At 48.8% G+C, this 17834-nt stretch overlaps 1 protein-coding gene and 1 long non-coding RNA gene across 2 annotated transcripts in view; one reads left to right on the top strand and one right to left on the bottom strand.

The window, feature by feature from the left end:
• Positions 1–11111, bottom strand: part of CLSTN2 (calsyntenin 2) — a 623447-nt gene extending 612336 nt beyond the window's left edge. Inside the window, exon 1 of the mRNA XM_049099645.1 lies at positions 10981–11111. Within this exon, the coding sequence (XP_048955602.1) occupies positions 10981–11095 (115 nt within the window). The 5' untranslated portion in view covers positions 11096–11111. The remainder of the gene's footprint in view (positions 1–10980) is intronic.
• Positions 11112–11688: 577 nt separating this feature from the next.
• Positions 11689–17621, top strand: LOC112660969 (uncharacterized). The gene is made up of 3 exons (XR_003137342.3): positions 11689–12661; positions 13804–14035; positions 16167–17621. It is a non-coding gene; the product is annotated as an uncharacterized LOC112660969 (long non-coding RNA).
• The last annotated feature ends 213 nt before the right edge of the window (positions 17622–17834 follow it).

The raw sequence follows: 17834 nt of genomic DNA, 5'->3' as shown, positions 1-17834 counted from the left end.
CACTCAATCACACTAAGCAAATTCTTAGAGTCTCCACCCCTTATTCTCTGAAAGCTTTCACAATGCAAGCCCCCATCCTCTTCCTCTCCCCTGTGTGCCTATCTTCAGGAGGCCTGGGGCAATGACAAGAAGTCCTGCACACAGGCACGGCCCCCGCAACACATGGGACATTCCTGGCGTCGAGCTACAGCAGAAGACCCAGATCCTCACTCAGGAAATTTTCCTGGAGAAACATGCTTTTAGGTAGACAGAGAATGAATCCTTCCTCTCTCAGGGTCTCCATCTCCATCCCAGCAGGTGAAGAGACAGCAGTTCCTGCCATCCATCCACCAGATGGACCTGAAGAGACACCCCAGAGGAAAGGTTAAATCCCATTTCCATTTCCCTGTCACTCCTGTTTCTTCTCCCATTCACATCCCATGTCTTGTTCACTGGCCCATCCTCAGTGTCTAGATAATCAAGAGGAGGGGGTTAAAGATGGGATAGAAGCCAGCCAAGACCCTCTAGATGCCTGGGTGGTTACTAGGGTCTCATCACCCACACCCACTTGGAGATGCCCTGTTCACAGCCAAACCCCCGGCTGCTGGGGTACCTATTACACAATAAGGCCGAAGTTTCCTTAGAGCATTTGGCCTGAGCATCAGACAGAAGCGTCTCTGGCTTCAGGTAAAGAATGACATGCTAAGCGTTTCCTGGCAGCCCAGAGAGTGAGCCTGAATACCTACCCATGTTCTCAAGCTACATAAGTCCAGGATAAACTGTACTGCCGCAAAGGAAATCATAAATAATGCATCCTAAGACCAGGACTTCAATATCTTTGAAGGGTTTCATTTCTCCTCCCTTCCAACTTTGATATATGTACTTACTTAACAAGGGTCTGGGGAGGGTTAATTGAATTAATGTATGTAAAGTGCTTTGAGTTTGAAGAGAATACGCAATATAAATGGAAGTGTCACTAAAAAGGTTAATCTAATTTACATCTAACACTTTCAGTTCACGGTGTTAATGAACTATATCCTTTTAGAGAGTGATTAATTTATAGAAATGTGATTATTTTTCCTAATGCTATATATGGGTCAGCTTCTCCTATTACTATATCTAACTTTATAGGAGAATTCAGCATTTTATAAATTAAAACAATAAATCAAACACCCCTGTAATGGCTATATTTCATTAATTACAAGGAGACATGCATTAGATTAACATTTATCTGTTTTAATTAATTTGCTGCAATGCAGCTATCCATGCAAATTGGAAAACGACACATCAACTTGACATAATATTAACAGTTTTGACTGGTTCTTCCCGGAACATTTATGGACCTGCAGCTGTTGCATTCTTGGGTAACCATGGTGACCACCAGCTGTGTGACATATGCAGGCTGTACATCAAAGAGCTGGGAAGGAACTTAACACTAAATTCAAACTTCTCCTGAAAATATACTTAACTAAATAGGTAAGGCAGTGTAAAAGAAAATGATGCGGGGTTCTGTTTGGGGGAGTTGAGTCTCAAAGTCTCAAAACAAATTTCTTAAATCTGATCACCTTCCTTTCGTAGACACTTTATCCTTGCAAAGGGCATTCAGAGCCACTTCCATGTGGATACTCAGAACTTTTGTGGGTAGAGGAGGGAGGGGGCACAAAGCCGACCCCAGAGGAGTGAATGATTTGCCCCCTAGCTTCACACTGATCAGTGGGTCCAGGTCACAAGACGTCATTCTCCACAGTGACTTCTGTCAGACTTGTTTGAAGACTGCAGATTTAACTATACACTACAACAGACATCATGGACATGCGAAGTGGTGTAAGTCACAAAAATGATACTTTTTTTTTAAAAGTCAGTCAAATTTCAGCCATTCAAGATTTTTATTTTTTTAAAGATGTTATTTATTTATTCATGAGAGACACAGAGAGAGAGAGAGGCAGAGACACAGGCAGAGGGAGAAGCAGGCTCCATGCGGGGAGCCCGATGCGGGACTTGATCCTGGGACTCCAGGACCATGCCCCAGGCAGAAGGCAGCACTAAACTGCTGAGCCACCCAGGGATCCCCAAGCAAGCATTTTTAGGGCAATAAGAGTAGCACTTATAGCCTTTCTCAGTGAGAATTCCAATGGCATCTGCCGGACTTGACGCCCTCACACATTTTGGTGTGGTTAATGTTCTCCTAACTCATCTGTAGAGCTCAGTGTTTTCAACTTTTAAAGTGAATGCCATTAATTGGTTTGGAAAGTCAGATAACTAAAAGGGGGAGGCCTGATGAGCAGTTCCTACCAGTGCCCAAGGGCAGGAAGGGGCACTCACCAGGAGAAATGTGCAAGAGCAGAGCCCTGAGGGACTCACAGCCTTCATGGGTGGCACCACCCAGCACACATTCACCACCCCCACACTCAGCATTCACTATGAACCTTGGGCAGTGCTGGACACTGGTCACACAGAGGTGACCGGGATTCTTTCTCCGGGAGGGCCTCACAGTCTACCTGGGGAGGCAGGAAGGCAATAGGCCTTTTTTTTTTTTTTTTTTTAAGATTTTATTTATTTATTTATTCATGCAACACAGAGAGAGAAGCAGAGACACAGGCAGAGGGAGAAGCAGGCTCCGCAGGGAGAGCCCCATACAGATCCCAGGACCCAGGACCACGACCTGAGCCAAAGGCAGATGCTCAACCGCTGAGCCACCCAGGTGTCCTGGCAATAGGCACTTTGATGGGGGAACTAGAAGTGGTAAAATATGGAACAGGTCACCACCTGGAAGCAGCTTTGTAACCTACGTTAAAGAAACAAAGCATTCTTTGGGGAATTGTTAGTAGCCAATGGGAGTACTTCTCAGATTTGGCTGGGCATCAGAAATACCTGAGAGCTTTGAGGCAACCTGGTGGCTCAGTTAAGCTTCTGCCTTTGGCTCAGGTCATGATCCCAGAGTCCTGAGATAGAGTCCTGAGACAGAGGCCTGCATCAGGCTCCCGGCTCCATGAAGGTCGGCCTCAAGGTGAGCTTAACCTTCCTGGCCTTGGTTTTCTTACCTTTAATAAGAGCATACTTATTATCCCCATTGAGTTGAGTAGCTAGAAGGCTAAATGAGTATTAATACCTATAAAGCACTCAGAGCAGTGCCTAGAAATAGTCAGCTCTTGGTAGATGGCTGTATTTGCTATCTGGAAATTGCTGGAAAATTCTTTGAGAAGAGAGGAGGCCTGATGAGAAGTGAGGGGAAAACCATCAACTTTTATGGCAGAGTTTGGAACTATCTTGAGAGGTACTATCATCAGAGGTGAGGCTCCCTGTTCTCAGAAAGCAAGTGGGCCCTCATGTACCCCTGCTTCAGAGGCGGCTTGGGTTATAAGAGTGCAGGCACAAGTTCTCTGCAGATGCTTCCTGTCCTAGCCTTTGCCCTATGAATATGTGAGCTGCTAGAAGGGGTTAAGGTAGGGATGGGAGAGGCAGAAATGTGGGAGAGAGCCTGGTTTCCTCTAGAACAGGAACTGGTGTCCTCCTCCCTCTCATAACCCCCACAGCACCCCTTCCAATCCCAGGGCAGTGGCTACAGCATGTGGCAGAAGGATTAGATTTCCAGTACTAGGGTCCCCATGGCAGCAAAGATCCTGCTGTCTCTGGAAGTAGAGAGTCAGGGACATCGAGGGGCCATGCTGTTCAGATAGTGGGCATCACAAGTGGTAGCCTGTGACAGAGAGAAACTTGAAGCCATTCCAAGAGTGCAAAGCTATTCTCAAAACCCTGGGGCCCTACCAGCCCCTAGTATGAATGGTGCAGGATGGATTCATGAGGACTAGGATGGAATTTCCTGTAGGCCTGGTGAGACTGGAGTTAGTGCTACCCTTCCTGATAGCAGTGTGAGGGAGGGGTGAGGAGGAGGTAAAAATTAAAATTTAGCACTTTCATTGCAACACCTGCTGAATAAGGTAGTAGCAATGAGCACAGAGAGACATGGGAAGGATTCTAGATATTCTAGATATTCTAGATATTCATGGATAGAATCAACTGGACATGATGAAGGATGGGGTGTGATGGAGGAGAGAGAAGCATGCTGGAGGAGTCCTGGGGCTCTGACTTGGGTGAGTGCACATCCAAATGAAGGCCACAGACAGAGTAACAGCAGATTCCTGGAGGGAGGTAAGAGGTGGGGCATACATGGGACTGATGGTCCCCCAGAGCATCCTAGAGGAGGCAGACATCGATGAGCCTCTGAGCAGGGCTCAAGATGAGCTAGAAAAATTGGTCAGGGCCAGAGATGACCCTGGGAGAGCTGATGCAAGCAGAGGGCATTGAGCTGGGGACAAGCAAGGTCCTGAGAATGTGTAAGGACAAGAGCCGGTTCCAAGGATTAGAAAACCACTTAAGGGGGCAGCCCCAGTGGCGCAGCGGTTTAGCACCGCCTGCAGCCCAGGGCGTGATCCTGGAGACCTGGGATCGAGTCCCACGTCAGGCTCTCTGTGTGGTGCCTCTTCTCCCTCTACCTGTGTCTCTGCCTCTCTCTTTCTCTGTCTCTATGAATAAATAAAATAAAATCTTTAAAAAAAAAAAAAAGAAAAGAAAAGAAAACCACTAAGGGATAGCAGAAGTGGGCTTTGGGTGACATCGTCCAAGACATCACTTGGCTCTCTGGGGCAGGATTACAATCACCTACAAGCAGTAAGACCCCCTGGTCTGATTTCTGGCTCTGTTGCTGCAGGCCCTGTGGGGTTCCTTTACCAACCCATAAACTGGGTATTTGTGAAAAGAACAATTGACATATATAATCATGCCATGCCATGAGAAGAAAAGGCAGCCTTATGAGTAGTCAGGCACCTGCTACTCCATCTACACCATCTCCTCCCACTCTTGCCATGTTCACTTTTCAGCATCCCCACCTCATTCTCCCCAGCATCCAGTCTAATATATTTGAAAGCGTTCATGGTATCCTTTATTCATCCTAATGAAGGAGTCAGAAGAAGGCCATGCTTAACCCAAATGAAAGACCAGCTACAGAGCTCTTTCTGGTGCAGGAGACCCCTACAAGCACATCTCAGGCCACGCAATGCAGACAGCTGCCTTCTCTGTGTGGGGCCAAGCATGACTGTGATGGGAGGTGAGAAAGGCTTCGAGCTGCCTGGACCAGAAGCCAGAAGCCATGCTTACTCCTCATGGCGAAGCGAATCAGAGAAAGGCTTGAAAAGAAACGGACTCTTTTAGCAATTTTGTGGTGAAGCCCAAATGTTCTCAGACAGTGAGGAGATGCCTTTTCAAGGTAGGAAGAGCCTCTCTGACTCCACTCAGACCCTTCCCCGAGCAGACATCACATCACTCTGGTCGGTAAGCCCAGGTGATGTGGGAAATCCATGTCTATCACACTGTTCTGGGTTCAAATGTCAGTTCTACAACCTCTAAGCTGTGAGACCATGAGCAAGTTACTTCACTTCTCTGGGCCTCAGTTTTCTCAGTAAAGATGGGATAGTCAAAAAAAAAAAGATGGGATAGTCATTCTACCTGCATCACAGGGTTGGGGTTAAGACCAAACTAATGGACGCCTGTGAAATGCTGAAAAAAGTGCCTGGCACACAGTGTGCATTCAATAAACATTTGTTCTTTTATTAGCTCTGTAATCTGTATGCAGAAATGTATTCTCTCTCAAAAAAAAAAAAAGGGAAAGAAAGAAAAGAAAAAAATGGGGTGCCTGGGTAGGTCAGTCAGTTAAGCGTCTGACTCTTGATTTACACTCAGGTCATGATCTCTAGGTCATGAGATCAAGTCCTGTTTCAGGCTCTGCGCTGGGCACGGAGCCTACTTGGGATTCTCTCTCTCTCCCCCCTCCCCTGCCTTTAAAAGAAAAAAAAAAAAGGAAAACAAAGAAACACATTTGGCCAAGGCTGAGCTCCCTCTTGACTCCTACCTGTGTGCCAATCATGTGCATTCTTACCAGCCTGCATTCACCGTCCTGCCCCCCTCCTATCTGCTTACCCAGCTCCTACTCACCCATCAAGCCCCCTTTCATTTTCTCGGTAAATCTTTCCTGACTTCTCCCATCCTTGCCAATTTCTTCTTTTTCTCCAAGATTTTTCTGAGGTCTCTAGTGCACAATCTACCCTTTCCCCGTCAGCTATGAAGTTCTCCAATAGTTCGTGTCATGTGTGATGTCTGCCCTACACAGAGTGTGAGCTCTTTGATATCTGGAACTTGCTTTATCTTTTTGTTCCCCTCACGGAGAATAACAGAAGACTAAGAAGTAGCTCCTGGCTGATAAGGCTAAAGAACAGGGCCCAGCGCATGTTTGCATTGGCCTCTCACCCAAGGCACCCTTCTCTGTCACCCCCCAGCCCCGCCTTCTGCTGATGCTCCCTCAAAGCCCACTGCATGACCGTTGTGGATGAATGTCTGCGTCCCCTCAAGATTCATATGTTGAAACCCTATCCCCAAAGTAACGGCATTAGGAGGTGGGGTCCTTGGGAGGTGATTGCAGTAAGAGGGGGCCATGGGGGTGGAGCCCCCTATCAATGGGATTAGTGCTCTTATAAAAGTCAGGAGAAAGCCTGCTTCTTCTCTCTGCCCTCTACTCTTTGTGTGGGTACAATGAGAAGCCGGCAGTCTGCAACCTGGAAGAGACTCTCACCAGAACCCGACCCTCCTGGCATCCCGATCTCAGACTTCCAGCCCCCAGACTGTTAGAAATCAATTGCTGTTGCTTACAAGCTACAAAGTCCCCAGGATTTGTGTCACAGCAGCCCCACCTGGTTAAGATGATGTCCCTCCACCCTACACAGTCCATGTCTTGAGCTCAGCAGCCTTCCCCCAATTCAATCCTCTCCTGGCCCATCTCAAACTTACCATGCCAGCAGAAGCACTTCCACAAGGTCCAGTTAGTGGTGGGCCAGACAACCAATAACAAAAATAATCTGTTTCAAGCTGCCATTTGGTTTCGTACCTTGGGTTACCTTCTTCTATATAAACAGTCATCATCAGAGAGGTTGTCTTAAGTAAAACCAGAATGTGTCTCTGCTTCCTGGAATAGCAGGGCTCGGAAGAAAGTGCTAACTGGGTAGGGAACTCTCCTAACAGCCCCAACCAACCACAGATCTTTCCTCCAGAGACCAGAACCCGCACACCTCCAGATCTGGCTCACCGAGACACGTTTATTTACTTATACAGCACACATTGCTGAGTCCTTCCTCTAGGCTCTCCCTACATTAAGTACCAGGGCTTTTGAGATGAGTGAGAAGGGGGCCCTGGCCTCGAAGGTGTCCACAGAGTAATGAAAGTGGTAAATGTTTTCTTTTTTTTTAAGATTTTTTTTTTTCATGAGAGCCACAGAGAGAGAGAGGTAGAGACCTAGGTAAAGGGAAAAGTAGGCTCCTGAGGGGAGCTCGATGTGAGACTCCATCCCAGGACCCCAGGATCACAACCTGAGCCGAAGGCAGACACTCAACCACTGAGCCACCCAGGCATCCCAGTAAATGTTTTCACAATTCAAGCCAAACGTGTATAAATGTGCACTTACATTTATATACAGTATTTTCCACACATATGCACATAGAGAAAATAGAGCTTGGGCTGAGAAAAGACATGAACAAAGCTACTGAACTGCCAAGAGGTCAGCAAGAGGAGGTTACACCAAATCTCAGACTCTAGAACCATGTTTACGTGACTAAGAATTACAGTCACTACGTATTTAGTGCCATTTGCATGTCATAAACTGGGCTAAATGATTTCTAAGCCCTCTCCAGACAACCACCTTGCAAGATAGATTTTTTTGTATCCTCCTTTTATAGATAAGGAAACTGAGGCTCAGAAAGCTTAGCTAGTTTATTCAAGATTATCTAAGTAGGAAGCAGTAAGACCAGGACTAGAACCTGGGTTTCTCTAAGTTCAAATTTTACTCCATACAGGAGAGGAGAAAGCATCTCAAACATCTACATCAGGAAACAACAGCACCTCGACTGCAAACAGGTGGAGCCACTAAGCCCATCACTACTGACTGCTCAGCTTCCACCTGCAGACCAGGCAGCAGCACGGCCCTAAGAGGCAGGGAGAGGCAGGATGAGATTCCAGCCTTCAAAGCTCACAAAGCGGTGCTGGGGACAGACGAGGAGCACAGGTGTGCCAGAGCGAGAGCCACAGTGTGCTGGGGGTGACCATTCTGGGAGATCAGTCTGGAAAGGTTCCTAGGGGAGGCTATGTCTAAGCCTGACCATGTGATGAGTAACAGAAGGGATCAGGCTGAGGAAGGTGACCTTTCAGTCTGAAAACATAGTCCAGAGGATCCATGAGCACATCCTGGTCCAGCAACCAGAGGGTTACATTCGGGATGAATGGAAGCTGGTCTTTTCAAGGAATCCAAGAAGTGTTCATCTTTTTTGAATAGCCAAGACAGAGAGGAGCAGAGGGAAGTGGTTATAATCACTGTCTGGGCACCAGATTATTTCAGAAATTGGGAATATGTTTGCACTGCAAGTTCAGTGGTTCTGTGAAAATCCCAAATAGTTGTACGGCATTAGCTGCTCAAATCCCTGCAGCAAGAAGCAAGGAATACAAAGGCCAAATGAGCCGTGCACCACAGACCTTACAGGAGCCCAAAGCTGGGAAGGCATGTTTCCAGACAGTTGTCCGGAGGGCACATTCAACTCTTGCCAGCCACGCTCCCTATTTTCTTCTACACGTGATACAGAATTGTATGCAGGAAGAAAACTATGTTTTGTTCAGTCTTCTTCACACGTCTCCTGACTTCTCTCTTTCTCAATGACGGGAGTAACAATGCTACGAACCTTAGAAACGGCAGTCAGGGGCAGTAGGAAACATACCTTTACTATTTATTGCACATGTTCTTCAGAGATTATGTGAGATTTGGGAACGTAAAATGCAAGTGCATTGTCATAAGGAAAGTCAGTCCTGTAAATACCGACTAAAGTGTCATAATGAATGTCTCTGTTTTGATCAACTATTACACATTTGTCTTTAAAAAAAAAAAAAAATGCAGCTAACAGCGCTCTTTGCAGCCCCCCAGTGGTTAGAAGGGGAAAGAAAGAAGAAGGGGGACTCAGCAACTCTCATTCCTCTAGGGTCAATCAACTTTTTACATTGGAAAGACAAATGGCTTGTTTTCACCGCGAAATGAGTATATTCTAAGTGAAGGAGATGAAAAATGTTGGTTAAAATGCAATAATTGTACACATAAACAGTGAATCACTGGTAGCCCGGATTTTTTTTTTTCTTTTTCATCTTCCTCTCTTAATCTCTGCAAAGCTTTCTATTCTGACCTGAGAACTCTGCAGTGCATAAGCACACCAGGTCCTTTACCCAAACAAGCTTTCCCTTTTTCCTCACTTGAGGCAAGCTCTCCTGTTTGCAGACATCTGCTTATAAATACACCCTTTGTTCTACTACAAAGTGATGAAAAAAATCTTTAAACACATGTCATCTGCCTGTTTAACAAAGTATCTATATGGGAGAAGGAGGGCAAAAGGTTTGGAAACTCATTGTTTTTAATTCTTGTTTTTACCAAAACGGCAGTCTCTCAGTATGATCCCTCCTATCAGGGACTCCTCTACCACACTTTGAGACATTTTCCTAATGAGATTTTCCTTGTCTTCTAAAAAAAAAAAAAAAAAAAAGAAAAGAAAAAAGAAACTGCTTCTCAAGAATAGGGGTGTCGTGGCCGGATTGCTGAAAAGAAACAGGATGTCTGCTCGTGAATTAGTTTCAAAAACCATGTCACCAAAAATGTAAGGTTAAAGGATCAGCAGGAACTCTCCTATTCTTCTCAAATGTATCATTCACAAGTTGTGGGAGAAGCATCCCTGAGGTCCGGGGGTAGCAAACTGTCGACCTCTCGCTCTCCTCACCCTGCAGGTATACACACACCCCTCCCTGAGCCCTGGTAAGCTGCAGTCCGAAGCTCGCTTGCAAAACCAGGTTGCCCCTAATCGGGAACCTGTTTATCTACAGGTGCAAACCCCTCCGTGCTTGGACGACGGTCAAACAAGATTTCAGCGACCCCGTTCCCGCCTCTTGGTTACCTGGCAGGTCTGGCCACAGCCCCCAAACCAAGCGCACACCGGGCTCGTCAGCAGCGCGAAGAATCAACAAGTTACCACCCAGCGGGGCGCTCCTGCCTCCCCAGCGCCCCCCGCCACTCGGCTCCCCCTGCTCCTCCCTCGCCCCTCCCCGCCCCGTCCTGCCGGCACGTGACCGCCTCTTTCGGACCCGCCCTCCGGCCGCCCCTACCCCGGCGCCCCCGCCCGCCTTGCACCCAGGCAGCTGTCAAAGTCCGCCGCTCGCCAGCCTACCGTCTCCCCGCAGCGCCGGGCGTTCCCCCGGACCCGGCTTCGCTCTGGGAGCGAGCAGCGGGGAGATCGGGACCGTCCACCGCACCGGGTGGGCGGAGGAGGGGCGCCAGGTGGGCACCAGGTGGGCGCCAGGTGGGCGCCAGGTGGGCGCCAGGTGGGCGCCTCGGCCCGCAGGTGCCCGAGCGCGGTCGGCTTGGCCGCGGGGGGGCTCGCGTTCCCGGGGGAGCCTGAGGCGAGCCAGAGTGGGTGCTTCCCCGGAGCCTGCAAGTTTCCACCCACCTCCGGGCTGGGGACGCGCTCAGCTCCGTCCTCCGAAGGTGCCGCCGCGGATTCCCCCTCCGTCGGGGCAGGAGCCGACAACCGCCCCCCCAACCCCGGCGCCCGCGCCCTGCTCAAGCAGTCCCCGGGCTGCAGCCCGCGACGCCCCCACCCCTCGCCACAGGCAGCCCCCAAAGTTGTCCAGACCCCGCAGCCCTCCCTTCTCCTCCGTCCCCGGGCCCCGCCCAGGCTTGGGCCGGCGTCTGCAGGTGCAGCCTCTCGGGTCCCGGGCGCAGGGCGCTCACTTCGGGGACCCCGCGCGCGCCGAGGCCGGGGCAGCTGCGGCAAGGGAGGGCGTGCAGACGCGGCGTGAGCCCGGGCGCCCGAGCTGGCACCCGCACGCCCGCCCGGCCTCCCTCCTCCGCCAGGAGGAAACTTCCCCAGCACCCACCTCTAGCCGCGAGGAGGCGGCGCCGCCGGCTGCCCCCGCCGCCGCCGCCGCCGCTGCCGCTCCCCACGCCCAGCGCCAGCAGGAGCGGCACCCAGCACAGCCTCCCGGTCAGCATCCTCGCCGCCGCCGCCGCCGCCGCCGCCCGTCTCGCCCGCTCTCGCCCGCTCTCGCCCGCCGCCTCGCGCTGCCTGCGGGTGCGCTGGGGGCGCCGCCGCGCTCGGCCTCCGCCGCCCGCCGCCCGCCGTCCGCCAGCAGCGGCGCTCACTGGCGCGGACCCGGAGCGGCTCCGGCGCTCACCCCGGGACGGCCCGTGACGTCACGGAGGGAGGGAGGCGGCTCGTGCATATTCATGAGACGCGGACTCGGGCCCCGCTTCCCCGCCTCCGCGCTCCCGGCGCCGCGGCCCCGACCCCAACTTTCCTCCCGCGTCTCCGCGCTCCCGGGCGCTCGAGCTGCAGGGGACTCGGCTCCCGGGGCCGCGGCTGCGGGGAGGGGGGGGGGGGCTCGCCTGTCCCCGCTCGGGCTCCCCGGGTAGTTCCCGCGGGGAGGGCGGGCCCCTCGGAAAGCGGTCGCCGGGGCGTGCGCGTGTCTGCGGGGCTGGGGCCGCCCCCGCCACGCCCCTGGAGCCGACGCCCGGGCTGCGGCCCTGCCCTGGGCGCCCGGGCTGGGGAGGGGGGGCGGGGTTGGAGCGGCAGGTGCGGGCTCCCCGAGGCTGGCGGAGCAGACCCGCACAGGCAGGCTGGGGGTTCCGGGCCGGCAGTGCGGACCCAAACTTCCCTGCAGCACGGTACCTCGAGGCAAGGAGTTCCCGCCTCTCTGGGTCACCCCACGTATCTAAGGCCAGGCCGCCTGACGTCATGCCTCGTAACGTTTTATGCCATTAACTGTCAGTGCCCGGAGAGCAGGGGCGACGCGCGTCGGGGGGATCCCCTCCCACCCCAGGCCACGCAAGGCTCGTAAAAGCACCCAGTTAACGTTAACGGCTCAGAATAAACCCTTGCCATAGTTGCAGATATGCGGTGCCAATATCGCGCACAACCCGGGATTCGTAAGGAGTAAAGAAATACAGAAACAAAAGTTAGTTATTCACGGATTCAACACATTTACTGAGCACCTAGACAGGTGGTATTACCTGCCACTGGGCACTGGGCTAGACAGACATCGGAGGTCCAATGGCCAAAAAGAGTTGTCTGTCTTCTCCCAAAGCCTTTGTTTCCCCTCTGAGAAGCGAGAGGGCAGTACAAGGCAATTACAGTGCTCTGGAAATGTTATGGTCCCGCACATTCTTTATGTTGCCAGATACGAGCCTATACAAATCAATTAACAAAATGTATATATTGCAACAGTGTCTAAACAGCATCCTATAATTAATAACTGTTGTTTGGGGTGCTCAACAAAGCCATAAAATCCATTAACAGCCCTCCTGCTGCTCAGGCTTCCAGCACCGCCCTGGCAGCTCACCCAGCAGTTCTGAAGGCCAATTCTTCTGCATCTCCCTGCTCGGGCTGGCAGGGGAGAGAGGGGCGGCACCCCCCCCCCCCCCACCCCAGCAGTGAAGCACGGCGGCTGCAGACAGGCTCAGACCAAGCAGGGCACTTCACTGCAGGTCTCTTTAACCTGCACAACCACCACTCCGCGCTATTATTATTTTCATTTCACACATAAGGAAATAGAGGCTCCGGTAAGTTAGTAACATCCTTGCTTGCCTAAGATCAAAGACCTAATAAATGCACTAGGCCAACACCAGAATCTTGCATTCTGCCGACTTGGTATCCAGATCTAGAAAAGATGGCAAGGAGAAGGGCAAGCTGACCCAGGCAAAATCGAGGAGACCAGCAAATACAGGAGAAGTATAAATCTGTCTCATTTCCTTCCATTTACACTCCATCCAATTGCATATCTGCCTCGCCTTCATTTTCCCTAACCATTAGACTTCCTTTAATGACTGATCTGCGCTGTCCCTTGATATCATTCTACGGGGTTTCATTAGGACCCGTTGGTTATGGTTAGTCTCAAAATTTTACATGAGATTTCAAATGCAGACTAAATAATGAAAAAGAAGAGAAAATACAGCTGATTGGAAAACATCCCCCACCCAATGTAGCTGATCACCAAGAAAGAACACAACAGAGAGACACCAAAGAGCAGGCCAGTGACCAAGAGGCACAGTATTACTGGCCTCCATCTCCTCCTCTACAAATGGGGTTAGAAACAATGCCTATTGAGGGAGACAAGTACACTAGTGCCCCCCCCCCATTTGTTCATGTCTCCCTAATTCCATTCCCTTCGGATATGCTGTTCTATTTCAACTTAAAGCTTGGCCATATGACTTGCTTTGGCCAGTAGGACAGTCACACGCATGTTTCCTTTTCCTTTCCTTGGACCTCTGCCACCATCATAAGAACAAGGCCAGGCTAACCCTACAGGAGGGTGAGAGACCGTATGGTGCAGAGCTGAGCTGTCCCGCCAGCCAAGGCCAGCCCAGGCTGGTTAGTAGCAATTGACTCCTGGCTGAGCACAGTTACATGAGCAAGCCCAGGAAGATCAGTCACACCTTGCCCACATCAGAGCTGCCCAGCTGACTAAAAGGTTCTTGTATTAAGCTGCTACATTTGGGGCAGGGGTTTGGAGGGGGGTTGATTAAGAAGCATTACACCTACTTCATAAGGTCATTACAAGAGAAAAATGAGAAAACGTATGTGAAATATTCAGTATGTTGCCTGGCACAGTGTCAATGTCCAATAGATATAAAAATGCCCCCCCCATCTCTATTTCTCAAGTCTCTGAAATGCCACTCATAACTCGGTTTTGTTTGGGAGAAAGGCACCAACCTGGCTGAGGGGATGAAAGTAAGTTCAGCCCTGGAAATACTCCGGCCTCAAGAACTTCAAGTCCACGTCAACTGTGTGGAGTACTGCTGTGCCCGGTGCTTCTTCTGGACCACTGCAGATGCAGAGAGCGGGCAAAGCAACCCAACAGTTAATGCATCACATGGTGCCAGGCTTTGCAGTGGAGGGTTGACATTCCATACTTCCCTTAATCCTTGCAACAGCAGGTATTATTTTTCCCTATTTTATTATAACCAGATTACTGGCTTAGAAAGTTTGAGTAACTTATCTACATTCATGTAATTATGCAGAATATGAATTCGTGTCTGCCTAATTCCAAATTCCATCTTTCTCCCACACATCATTGTTTTGAGAAGGCGTGTAGAAAAAGTAAGCAGTGAAAAATAGTTTTGTATCAGAAAAGGTAGCTTTGGCTATTTGATTTTTTTTTTCGTCTTTATCCACCATCACCTCTGAGTAATAAATAACCAGCTGTCACCAAAGTAGTAATACAAATCTCCAAATTTGTTGAGGTCCTACCCTTTATTTTTGACTTACTATTGGCACATGTTTCTTTAAAGACCAGGCTCAGAATATGGTAAGCAGGATAGTGTAAGGCCTTGGTCACTTTAAGCCCCAAGCCCAGGGGTCCCACCTGGTGGTGCAGTAATGAATTTCAAACAATTTATTTGGGTCAATAGATTTTAATAAATAATTTTCCTGTTCCAGAAAATACAATCTAAGAAGAACAGGCCCAACATAAGACCAGCCAAACCCTCTTGTTTTCACTAAGGTCATTAATGCTTTGCCCAATTAAGCACCAAAACACAGCCCCTGAATAATTTAAACTGGGTAAATGAAGAAAATAAATAAATTACAGCAGCTTGTGGAATCTTCTTTTTAAAAATAAAATTAATCAGATGTTTTCTGTTTTTAATTTAATTCAATTAAAAGTATTTAACTGTAAAAGAAAGGTTGAAAATCTGATCCTTGAAGACCTGAGGCCATTAATTGTTCCCCTCCCTCATCTTGGCAGGTAAAGCCAGGTTTTCATGACCCAAAAGCAATTGGACAGGTTACAGAATTTCTAACATCTCTCAGATGTTTTGATGCTAGTGCAGACACTGCTGCTGCCAAAGGAGCTTTTTAAAGTTTAGGCATTTCTCTTCAGGAAAAAGCAAGACAAGCTTGTTCGTGACCAAATCCAGCTCATGTTCAACACTATTTAGACATGAGTGTTTTATGCTTGGCAAGCCAAAGTGCCCCGACTAAAAACAAATATGTCATTGATTATAGCAAGGAATTAGTCCAGTATTCTCTCCTATACTTCCCTTGGACTTGTGTACCTTGAGGCAATTAAAAACAAAACAAAACACAATCATAAAATCCAATGACACTTCTCCCATTGAGGGATAGAATCTATCTCTCCTGCCCTTGAATCTGAGCAGACTTGTGACTGCTTCTTCCCACAGAATTCAACTGAAGTAATGCTTTGTGACTTTCCAGCCTAGATCATAAAGGTGATGCAACTTCTGCCTTTCTCACTAAGATGCTCACTTTTGAAGCCTAGGGCCACCAGGTACAAAGTCCGACTACCCTGAGGCTGCCATGCTGTGTGGATCTCAGGCCATGTAGGAAGGCCACATGCAGGTGTGCTAAGAGCCCCAGCTGAGTCCAACATTTGAGTCATCCTGGAACCTTCAGATAATTCCATTTCTTAGCTGCTGACTCACCTTCAGCTGTTTGGATCTTGCCAGTTGAGTCCTCTGACATCATGGAACAGAGTGAAGCCATTTCCACTAAGCCCTGCCCAAATCCCTTGACCCACAAAATCCATGAGTGCAATAAAATGACTGTTTATGCCACTAAGTTTTGGGGTGGTTTATAATGCATCACGAATAACTAGAACATACTTATTTTCGTTTGTTCCCTACAATAAAGACAGAGGACAGGAAAGAATACTGAGGTAAGTCCTGTTATTAGTCCCATTTTGTAGCTCAAATGTGGAGACTTGTGAAGGCCAAGAAGAGTGACCAATAGAGCTCCGTGTGAAGAGAGTGACTTCCAGAATCAAACAAAGCTGGATTCCAAACCCAGTTCTACCATTTTCTAACCACGTATGACTCAAGAAAGCTACTTACTCTATTAGGAACTCAGTTTCCTCAGCTACAAATGGACTAATGTAACAAGGTTGTTTTTAAGGTTCAATGAGTTGCAAAGAGCTGAATCTTTTCCCTGCTGGATAGGAGAGGTACAGTAAATAGAGCTATCCACAGTGATAATTCACCCAGGGCTCTACGGGTTGTTGGTGGCCTTTTTCCTGATCCTTAGTCCAGTATTTGGTATTTTTCCATGCAGGCAAAATGTGGACCCGTGGACACACGTGGAGCCATGCCAGCTCAAGCCTCACCAGAACCTTTGCCAACACCGCCAAGGAAAGCATCAGCCCACAGGCACTGCCGGAGCAGTTCAGATATGCTGTGAATACCTACACCTAGCTTTGTTCCACCAAAGGGGATAGGAAAGAATCTACTACTTATTGAGCACCTACTATGAGCCAGCCATTATATACATCACCTCATTTAGTCATCCCACAGCTCTGGAAGGTGATTTATTACTCCCATCAGACACTCATGGAAATTAAGGCTCAAAGAGATTAAGTTATACTGTGCATTAATCAGTGCTCACCAAAGAAGTGGAACCAATGGGAGAGAGACAGAGAGACAGATATATAGATACAAATATCTTTATATCTATATCTGATATAAAAATGATTGATAATAAATATGAAGAGAAAGAGATTGACTTATTATAAGGCTCATGCAATTACAGGGGCTATAATTATGGGATCCTAGACCAAGATCTAGGTCCTTGACCCCCAGGAGAGTCAAATGGTATACTTCTAGTCCTAGTCTGAGAGCCTGGGGACCAGGAGAACCAATGGTGTAGTTTCAGTCCAAAGACAGACAACCTTGAAATCCGGGAAGAGCCAAAATTTTAGTTCAAGTCCAAAAGTAGGAAAAACAAAAAACAGCATCCCGGTTGAAAGGCAAGAGGAACCCTCTCTTACTCTGGAAGGGTCAGCCTTTTTGTTTTATTCAGGCCTTCAACTGATTGGAAGAGGCCCACCCCCGTTAGGGAAGGCCATCTGCCTTATTCAGTCTACTGATTCAAACGTTAATCTCATCCAGAAACACCCTCAGAGGAACACACCCAGAATACCCCATGGCCCAGACAAGCTGACACATAAAATTAACCATCACATACTGCTACAAATGAAGGAACTGGGATTTAAACGGAGGTCTGTCTGCTTCTGAAGTTATACTTTTTTGCAGCCAAATGAGACAATCTGTCCAGCTGCCATCATGACTTTAGGTGCCAGGTTTGGATGGAGACCAAGGTGGGTTGCCCTGAGTCACCCCAATCATAACACCAGTGCAAGTTTTACCCAGCAGCCTTTGTCTTTCAGTAAGCTTTCACAGTTTCTCAGGATGGAATCCTGTCACCCTGCTGCATGAATTGTCACTGGCAGGTCTTCCCCAGAACGTTCCTTCCTACTTCTTTCCTTTCTGTATCTAAGGGCCGGACTTGAGGCCCCTGCCCCAAGCTTTCAGCTGTTTCCACCCTCTTCTACCTGGTGTTCACACAATTAGCTGCTTCATCCCTTCTCCACTATTAGGTACCCTCCAAGGGTCCACAAGACCTATAGCAGAAGGAGGATGCCTGAGTGGCTCAGCGGTTGAGCACCTGTCTTTGGCCCAGGGTGTGATTCCTGGGATCAAGTCCCACATCGGACTCCCTGCATGGAGCCTGCTTCTCCCTCTGCCTGTCTCTCTCTCTCTCTCTCTCTCTCTCTGTCTTGCATGAATAAATAAATAAAATCTTTAAAAAAAAAAAAAAAGACCTATAGCAGAAGGCCAAAGTTCCTTACCTATATTCAAGACTCTTATCAGCCTGGCTTTCACCTCCATTGATAACCTGACTTTCATTATGTATAAACTATGCTTCTGGCTGCTGTTGACACTG

This window comes from Canis lupus, chromosome 23 (assembly GCF_003254725.2).
Source record: "Canis lupus dingo isolate Sandy chromosome 23, ASM325472v2, whole genome shotgun sequence".
Taxonomy (NCBI): domain Eukaryota; kingdom Metazoa; phylum Chordata; class Mammalia; order Carnivora; family Canidae; genus Canis; species Canis lupus.
The sequence above is the reverse complement of the archived record's forward strand: the minus strand, read 5'-3'. Positions and strand labels throughout refer to the sequence as shown.